Below are 9,752 nucleotides of genomic sequence, written 5' to 3'. Positions count from 1 at the left end.
GGAAACGAGAGAGCGGACAGGATCGATAAGAAAGGCCTTAAACTCAAAAAGGAGGAAATACTGAGTATTCCGTTTGGTAAAGAGGAAGCGAACTGTTATTAGAGAGGCAGTGAGGGAATTATGGCAGAGGAAGTGGGACAACAACTGCAAAGGAAGGCCCTATCACAATATAGTTTGTTTGTTTGTTAAGTAGTTGGTCTGCTAATTAGTAGTACTGTTTGTTGTTGTTTTGCTTTTTTTAATTATTTTTTTTTTAAATTTTGTATTGTTTTGTTTGGGTTTTATTGTTTTGTTTGTTTCTTAGTTAGTTAGAACAGTTGGTGGCGGTATGCACCTAGACAAGTTGGTTGCGATCCGCCAGTCAATTTTATAGAAGAAGAAGAAGATATCATAATAACCTCCAGCAGGTGGCAGTAGAGACAAAATAAGACGTCTAAATATCCCAGAGAAGAAGAACTCGCCTACCCATAATACTTTGCCCGTTTCCGGTGTCCAACCATTCGAGACCTAAGATGGCGGACCGGCGGCGAAGGAGGAGGCGCGCGTCCCAGGACAGCGAGGACGACGACGATGAGTCCGGCTCGGGTTCGGACAGCGGGAAGTCCGGGCCCCCGACCACCAAGAGCCGCGTGAAGGACCCGGACCCACCGGAGGAGACCGCGACCCGGGTCGAGCCCAAAGTCAAGGCGGAGTCCGAGTGTGTGAGTAGCTAGCTGCCGTTAGCTCGCCGGGTTGACGGCTCCATCTCCCCGGGTTAGCTGCCAGGGTGGGGGGGATTACAACTTCTTCTTCCTCTGCGGTTTAATGTTTTCTTCTTCTTCGGTTTAATGTTGTTTTCTTCTTCTTGGGTTTAATGTTGGCAGTGAAGCTTCAGAGACTAGAAGTTCCTTCAGCTGGAAGGAAACCACACGTATCTGTTTAAACGTGAAGACTTTTAGCAGCAAACTGTATAAATATATATAATATATGTGTGTATAATATGTTGGTTTTAATGTCAACAGTTGACTTTATTGTTGCGCGTCGCTGTGAAACGGAGACTAAAAGGCGCCAGTTGGAACACGTTAACACGGCAGCAGATTTACTCACAACACCGGCGGGCTTCCCTTCCGGTACCTGTGCTCTGAGACACACGGTACCTGTGCTCTGAGACACACGGTACCTGTGCTCTGAGACACGGTACCTGTGCTCTGTTTTTTCAGAGTACAGGTACCGTGTCTCAGAGGTTTCTACTAAACATAAGAAGCTCCAGTTGCTTCGCTACATTGATGCGTTTCCACCAGCTGGAGATGTTTTTGTTCCTTTACAGTTTCTATGTGAACGTCTCAATAGTTCACATAGAACATAAATAATTATTGCTAAGAAAAGTAAAATCCTCCGTTTTGTGTCCGTCAGACGTCGTAGGTTTGATAACGCTGCTGGATATGTCAAATATAAATAATATATAAATACATTTCTCTCAACTATATATACACACACGTGTGTGTATGTTTAGTTTAAAGCAATGTAATTAAACGACTAACAGCTGCTGCCTCCTGTCGGCAGTAGAATAATATACAATATTGTAATCTGGTGTCAGTGCTGGATTATTAACCCGATTGTCGATCAATAATCACGGCTGTTTGTTTTTGTCTCTGCAGGAGAGTGAAGATGGCGTCGGAGAAGGTGAGGCGCTTTATTTATTATTATATTTATTTAACACGCAGCCTCGTGGAACAGGTCACATGACTTCTGTCTGTTCTGTGCAGCGGTTCTCTCCGACTACGACAGCGCCGACCCGGAAGAGAACGGGTCCCATTCAGAGGTAGAGCACAGACCAACCTGCTCTCCTGAGGAAGATGATGCTCTGGTCCACACATGTTGTACAATAATACTGTGTTAAAGTACTAGTACCACACTGTTTACCTCCTCTTCCTCCTTAGGGAGCCGAGGAAGAGGAGGCTGAGCCGTACAGTGATGAAGAAGCTCCAGCAGCCGCCGGCGAGCCCAAACCTCCTGCAGCCGACGAGCCAACTAAGGTAGAGGAGGTGCAGGAGGTGGAGGTTCAGGAGGAGGTGCAAGAGGTTCAGGAGGTGGAAGAGGAGGAGCAGCCAGAGGAGGAGGAAGAGGAGCCAGGGGAGCAGCAGGAAGAGGAAGAAGAGGAAGAAGAGGAGCAAGAGGAGCAAGAGGAAAAGCAGCAGCAGCAGCAGCAGGAGGTGGTGGTGGTTAAGGAGGATGAAGAAGAGAAAGGGGTGCAGAGGGAAGAAGGGGGACTCTGTAAAGAGGAGAAGGAGGACCTGTCTGGAGAGCGACAGAGCGGTGACGGACAGGTGAGAATAAAACAACTGCAATAAATACTGCAATGGTGCTAGTGACGGCTGTAATAACTTCTCTCTCTCCCTCCCTCTCTCTCTCCTCCCCTCAGGAGTCTACAGACGACCCGGGGACGAAGCCGGACGGGGAACCGGGTCAGAAGCTTGACGATGACGAGGACCGGCAGAACCCGGCTTACATCCCGAGGAAGGGTTTGTTCTTTGAGCACGACGTCAGAGGCCACGCCCAGGAGGAGGAGAGGTGTGTATTATTTAATGCATTGAGGTCTCAAGAACAAAGTGTGTAACCAAAACGATAAAGAACAATTAATAATCAATTGCCCCCAGACCCAAAGGCCGGAACCGGAAGCTGTGGAAGGACGAGGGCCGCTGGGACCACGACCGGTTCCGCGAGGAGGAGCAGGCGCCAAAGAGCCGCGAGGAGCTCATCGCCATCTACGGGTACGACATCCGGAACGGAGGATCGGCGGAGCGGCCGTACCGGCAGCGCCGGCCCAGGTGAGCGTGGGTTCAGCGGGGGGTCAGTGAACGCACCGCTGCTACGAGAACACGTCTTATAATGACGATAATAATCATGACGTCATGGTTTCACTGAGGAGCTCAGAGTTTGATGTTTTTAGCAGATTATGTGAGGAGATTTTAAAAGAGGATGAAGAATAATAGTTTCTTTGATCTTTCCTTGCAGACAAAGTTCGTCTCCCATCAGAGACAAGCGGTGGAGAGATGGAGGAGAGCGGCCGGTCCGGTCCTGGCAGGGAGGAGGGGGAGGGGGGGGAGGGCTGAACCGAGGAGCTCCTCCCCCGTCGCTCCACCCCTCCTCTCCGTCCACCTCCTTCCTCCCTCAGCGCAGCACCAACCCCTCCCGCAGCCGCCCGCCCCAGTACAGGAACAACGACTTGAGCGCGCCCCAGATGCCCCGAGAGCGGCACGGCCCCAAAGCCCCGTCCGACCCCTCGGGGGAGCGGGGCGTGGCCTTCAGGGCCCCGGGCCGCGGGTTGGGCCGCGGCCCCTCAGTGGTCGTCGAGGACGTTCGGGATCAGGACCCGAGCGTCGGAGCGCCGGCCTCGTCGCAGCCGGGCGGGTACCCGTACGCCGCGCCGCGTCGGCAGCAGCAGGACCACCGGGGCGACGGGGCTGCGACGGGATTGGCCGCTTCCTCTGACCCCGCCCTCCAGTCGCCCAATCGGGAAGCGTCTCCTCCCGCCGAGCGGCCGGTGGAGCGGAAGTCGTACGCTCTCGCTCGCAGGACTCGATCCCGGCCCGCGGACCTGGGCAGCAAGCAGGCCTCGGTGGAGGAGACCGCCACGCCCGCACCCATCGGGGTGGGGGGGAAGAGCTGGGCGGGAGACGGAGGAGGAGACGGAGGAAGAGGAGATGATGTGGGACGAGGACGAGGAAGAGGAGATGGGGGAGGAAGAGGAGATGGGGGAGGAAGAGGAGATGGGGGAGGAGCACTGGAGCAGCTGGACCAGGACGTGGCTCGACTCAGTCTGACCGGACAGAACTGGACTCCGAATCCAACGTCCTACTTCAGTTCTGAAATGAGAGGTGAGTCCTTCATCTTCATCATCACTATATATAAATAAATAAATAAATAAATAAAAAAAACAACAAACACGCGTGTCGTCCCCAGGCCTCCCCGGCAGCATGCATCTGCCCAGCTCGCCGCCTCAGTTCCCCAACATGGAGGAGATGGGCGTCGGCTCCAGTCGAGCCAAACGCTACTCGTCCCAACGGCAGAGGGCGGGGCCAGAGCCGGCTCCGCCCATTCACATGATGGAGGGACACTACTACGAGCCCAGTAAGCCCAACACACACACACTGGATAGCAGACATTACCTGTTTACTTTCTCTTCAAAACTCACCAGACTCCATTCACAAAAACACTCATTTAACTCCGTCTACCGTAGTTAGTATACACTTAAATTTCTGTTATTTCAGTCTGATAATAAATCATCAAAGGGTTCAAATAAACTAAGTACCTCTTCAGGCGGTGTAGTACTTCCTCCTCACCAGCAGGCGGCAGTAGAGCTCAGTGCTGTCGTACATCAATACTTTCATGGAATAGGTTTACAAGTTTAAAGCTTCGTTTATGTTTTTCTGCCTGAAGCATTCATCACACGCGATGCGTTCAAGGACCGTCGGGAAGATGAAAGTTTGACGATCAAGATGTTTTTTTACAGCTTCTGGCTGAGAAACTGTCGTTTGGTTTAGGGCTGCAACAACGAATCGATAAAATCGATCATCAAAAGTGTTGGCAACGAATTTCATTATCGATTCGTTGTGTCGCGCGATTATTACGCCGGGCAATAAGTCGCGGAGAAGAAAAAAAAGAGCGGAGCAGAGCAACTGGCCGGCCAGCGTTTCTGAGATTGGAGTGAGACACGAGAAAAGCTGAGGTTGTGATGTTCTCAAAAATAGAAGATCTTTGACAAGTCGAGTCTTGGCCAATCAGCGTCTTCATGTTCCTCAAACTTGTTTTTAATGGAAGCTAGTCAGCTTGCTATCGCGTTAGCTAACGTGTTTGGGTTGTGTATTGTCGTTGAAGTTACGTTATGTTCCGTTACAGTTCAGTCTTGCTTGTAAAAAAACGTGACGTGATGAAGCATGCCGTATTTTTTACTCAAAGTAGAATGAAGCAAATCACGTCGTTGGGCTTAGCCAACAACGTGACGTCGTGGTCATAAGAGACCCAGAATGAAAGAGTTTAAGGAAGAGGACGCTCTATATGTAGCAGTACAGCTTCCCTCTGTCCAGTATTTCATACATATTGATAACGCAGGGTATGTAAATGCAGCCTCTGGAGGGATCAATTACAGTAAAAAGGGCTCACATTTGGCAGATGTAAAGCATAGATGTGTATGTTTTTAGTGTTAGTCCGTTTTGTTGTTTTAATTAACAGCTCAGGATGTTCAAGGAGCAACCTGTTTGTGCACTTTCTGAAGATGTTTTGCACTGTCACTTCTGTTTTTGAATAAAGGGTTGGAAATGAACGCTTTTTTGATAAAAACATTTTTTTATCCGATTAATCGAAAAAATAATCAATCGATTATTAAAATAATCGTTAGTTGCAGCCCTAGTTTGGTTCTTTCAAGAAGTTTTGGGGCTCAGAGGGTTGAAAACAGACGTTTATTTATATAGAATAATTTATAAAGTTTCCTTCAGTGCAGCGTGAAAGTGTTGGAATTCGGCCGCTGTCATTTATTGATTCAAATAAAAATACTTTTAGTTCCACGGTTTCCTCTGAGAAGTAGAAGTACTTTAGAGTGAAGTAGTACTCATGAAGCGTCTCTCTCAGTGTCGTATCAGGGACCCATCTACAACCACGGAGACGGGCCCGCCCCCATCCCGCCGCAAGGCATGCTGGTCCAGCCTGAGATGCACCTGCCCCACCCAGGTGAGTCTTGAGTACTTTACACTGTACTACACCTCAGATTACATCTAGTACTTTACACTGTACCACATCCCAAAGGTACACGCAGTACTTTATACTCTACTTTAACCCTCTGGGGTCTGAGGTCATTTTCTCAAATCTTAATCTTTTTATTTCTTTTCTGACGTCGCCATGTTTGTTTTGACCAACTTCCTACCGTCACGCTGACCTGGGACCTCTGCTGACCTCACAACACACCACCACCTAGTGGGCTGCAAAAGCAATTGATTTTATTATTCGACCACCAAACAGTTTATAATTGCTTAAATAAAAGGGTCCTTAGGGATTTCCTGTGTGTGGTTAGTTTCACATAAAATGTCGACGGACACCTGAATCGACAAATCAGAGGTCCACAGGCTGAGGGCTCCTGTGAGTCACGTAGGAGCTAACGGGCAAAAGGACAATGAAGTGAAAGTCTGGCGCCTCCAGCAACATTTAAATCTTATTTGTGCCGTTTTATCGCGAAGATATGAATATCTACTAAAGGATGAGCTAGTTCTAAAAAAATCCTCCTCCTCAGGCCTCCATCCCCACCAATCAGGCGGCCCGATCGCTAGCCCCGCCCTCTACGGCGGCCCGCCCGTCCCTCTGTCTCCGGGGCAACCGCAGCAGCTGCTGCCACCGCCCTTCTACCCGCCGGGGGTCATGACCTTCCCGTACCCGACCATGTACCCGACCCCTCAGGTAGAGCCTCGCCGATGAAGTCACCGGTGGTGTCGTCGTTGTTTTTGTCATTGTGTTGTTGATAAAGTTTGCTTTGAATGCCCAGGCTCAGGCCCAGGTGACGTACGGCGGCGTCACGTACTACGACACCATGCAGCAGCAGGCGCAGCCCAAGCCGTCGCCGCCGCGCCGCACCTCGCAGCCCGTCAGCGTGAAGCCCCCACCGGAGCTGCACTTCGTCTCAGAGTGACCCCGCCCCTAGCCCCGCCCCCAGCCCCGCCCCTCACCTCCACTCAGCCTCACCCCGAACTGACGCCCACAGGTGAGAAGAGACTGTTAGCATGATCTGTGTACTTCTACCGCTCAGATACATGTTGTACTTTATACTTCTACGTCTCAGGTACATGTTGTACTATACAGATAAATAAACAAAAGGTTTGTTGTTTTCGTCTCTGTAGGAGCGGGACGGGAGGAGAGACGGGAGGAGAGACGGGAGGAGAGACGGGAGGAGAGACGGGAGGAGAGACGGGAGGAGAGACGGGAGGACTCTGCAGGTGGTGAGACAGGTGGAGAGACGGGAGGACAGACAGACGGTGACCCACAGCATCACTGGTGGAACTTCTCCCGCAGCAGCGAGGTTCTGCCGCCGCAGGTTTGATCCCCACCAACGTGTCTTTGAGCGAAGCGGAACCGGACCCGTGGAACCCGTCAGAGGATTTGAGAACACGGAGCCGTAACGTCGTGTTGTGGTTCTGTCGTCCCGTTCGGTCTCGCTGTGTTTCGTTCTCAAAGGATTTTTTTTTTTTTTTTTTTTTTTTCAGATTTAAAAACGGAAACAAACGATTTCTCAGTGGAGGAAGTTTGTGTAAATAGTTTGAATGCAGATCGTCACCTCTGAACCGTGCTTCCTGAAGAACCCTCACTGAGGGGGTTATTCCCTCCACGCAGACTGACAGGCAGGCAGCTCGTTAATCTGCTTCTTTAGTCCATTAAATATCTGAAAAAAGTTAAAAAATGATATAAAACAGAACGGTTTACTGTAATCGTAAATTTATTATAATTCTTTCCGGTTTTATTTTATTTTCATCTTTTGACTAATGGCAACGTTTTGTCATTTATTTTGTTGTTAGAATCTATAACTAAATGTTTCTGTTCACGCCTGCAGATTATTTTATGATCAATAATCGATCAACAGATTCATAAAAACAAAAACCTGAAAGTATTTAGTTTGAAATATAGGAACACTTTTGAGATTTCTATTTTATTTGTTTCCGTGAATCGGAGCTGAAGGTGGGTATTAAAGGTCAAATCCATAAGTTATGAATCAGCTTCATATTCAGAGAGAAAATGGAACTCATTTATGAGGTTAAAGTCGTATGAAAGCCTCGTGTGTTTAGTTTTATATATAAATGTGTGACTTTAGTCTCAGAACATTTCTGAGATTTTTCACTTTATAACTTCATATTTTCGTAAGTCACATTCTTTACTCATGAATTTGTGTTTTTGTTTGTAAATTTACGACTTTAATCCTGTAAATCCAGAGGATTGATTCTCTTGTTTTTACTTCTTTGCCTCTGATTCGTCCTCTCGGGCGTTTTGGGGGCGGGCTTGTGACGGGGCGCTCCCATTGGCTCCCGTCGACCTCATCGAAGGTTTCAGGTCACTTTTGTTATTATTTCACGTGAACGTTAAACATTTAGACTTTCTTCTTCTTCTCTTATTTTCCTGTCTCACGTCTGTGGACCGTTTCAATGTTACCATGGCGATGGTGATGATTAGTTTCTGTTTGTATGTGGAGAACGTTGTCGTCCACACAGATCAATAAAGAGCATAATAATATCTAGAATGCTTCTTCTTTCATTCAAAGTCTTCATCTGTTCTCTCACACCGGCTTCGACCGTTGATGTGAATATTCATGACTCATGAATATTCATGAGCCGTTATGTGACGGCCAATCGCTGCCCGTCTCATGAATATTAATGAGCAGCTGCAGCACAGAAGAAGCTCGGCTGTTTGTTTTTTTTCGGTCTCAAAACTTTATTCCAACGTATTTCTTTTTTTTGAGAATAAAAGGTTTAAAAGTCCGCCGTAACCGTGACGATGAGATCACCGCGAAGGCGACGATGTCACCGCCGGTTTGAAGTGGAGCGTCCTGCCTTCCGATTGGCTCGTTAACGATGATGTCACACGTCTGCTCTTTTAAAATGATTTTCTCATTTAAATGTTCTTTTTCTCTTGTTTTCTAATTTATTTGTTTATATTTTCTATCTTTCTTTTACAGAATTTCTTACTTTGTGCATTTTTTTTCACATATTTTCAGATTATATACATTTAAAGTGATGCAAACCTATCAGAACATGTGACATAAAATACAAAATAAATCCACATAAATAAGTAAATACATTTAAGGCATTAAAACATATTAAAGGCAAATAGAGAAACGACAAACATGAAAATAAAATACATAAATTCAGTCAAATGTTGCTCGTAACAAAATGAGTTTGTATAACATCCTCAACCTTACCTAAATACACTAAAATAAATGTAACGCTTTTATCTTTCAGATTTCTTCCTTTTTACTTCATACCTGATTTATTTCTTTAATTTTCATAATCCTGAAAAACATTTAGTGAAAGTTCACTCGGTAAAACCATGTCAACAACAAGCTTAGCTTAGCATAAAGACTGGAGACTGGTGGAAACAGTTAGCATGGCCGTGTCCACCTGATGGATCATGTGATCAAAGATCTGATCACATGATCCATCAGTGAACACTTATTGATTTAAACCAGCTGTTTGTAAATATATTGATTTAGTTTCATTCATTCTGTGGTGTTTTGGTTTCCTCGTAAACAAACAAACAGTTTAACATGAGCCATGTGACTCACTCCAGCAGAGTGAGCTACTGAGCATGTGCAGAAGTGCTCTTATTCCGTTAGTCTGCCTGAAGACACACACACACACACACACACGACCCCGGGCCTGCTGACACACATGTTCACTGAAGCGTTGGACATGAACATTCTGTTAAGGTTCTCCCCACGACGGCCATCGCCTCCTGCTGACGGAGGAGGTGGTGTGTGTGTGTGTGTGTGTGTGTGTGTGTGTGTGTGTCTCTCTCTCCAGTTACAGTTTGTGGTCAGATTACTAAACATATTGACACACAGATCAATGGTCAGCTGATGTTTTGATGTTGAGACGCACACGTACACCTATTCATACACACCATACAGACACACACACTTACACCTGCACAGACACACACGTTCGTGCTGCAGCCCTCCTGGGGACTCTGACTGACTGACTGGTAACAAAGTATCTCTTCCAACAGCTGTTATTGATGCTCAG

The 9,752-nt window shown here is 47.4% G+C and overlaps 1 protein-coding gene across 1 annotated transcript; it reads left to right on the top strand.

Moving 5' to 3' along the window:
* Positions 1-512: 512 nt before the first annotated feature.
* Positions 513-8,227, top strand: casc3 (casc3 exon junction complex subunit; the record flags this gene model as incomplete). Its single annotated transcript, XM_079233329.1, has 12 exons — positions 513-701; positions 1,638-1,662; positions 1,746-1,801; positions 1,920-2,306; positions 2,402-2,550; positions 2,637-2,807; positions 2,995-3,857; positions 3,943-4,110; positions 5,608-5,706; positions 6,263-6,426; positions 6,512-6,727; positions 6,864-8,227. The coding sequence occupies 11 exons, from the start codon at positions 513-515 to the stop codon at positions 6,653-6,655; spliced, it is 2,415 nt and encodes an 804-aa protein (XP_079089455.1). The 3' UTR covers positions 6,656-6,727; positions 6,864-8,227.
* Positions 8,228-9,752: the final 1,525 nt, after the last annotated feature.

The sequence above is a fragment of the Taurulus bubalis genome, assembly GCF_910589615.1.
Source record: "Taurulus bubalis genome assembly, chromosome: 17".
NCBI classification, from domain to species: Eukaryota; Metazoa; Chordata; class Actinopteri; order Perciformes; family Cottidae; genus Taurulus; species Taurulus bubalis.
This window is presented reverse-complemented; position numbering and strand designations above follow the sequence as displayed.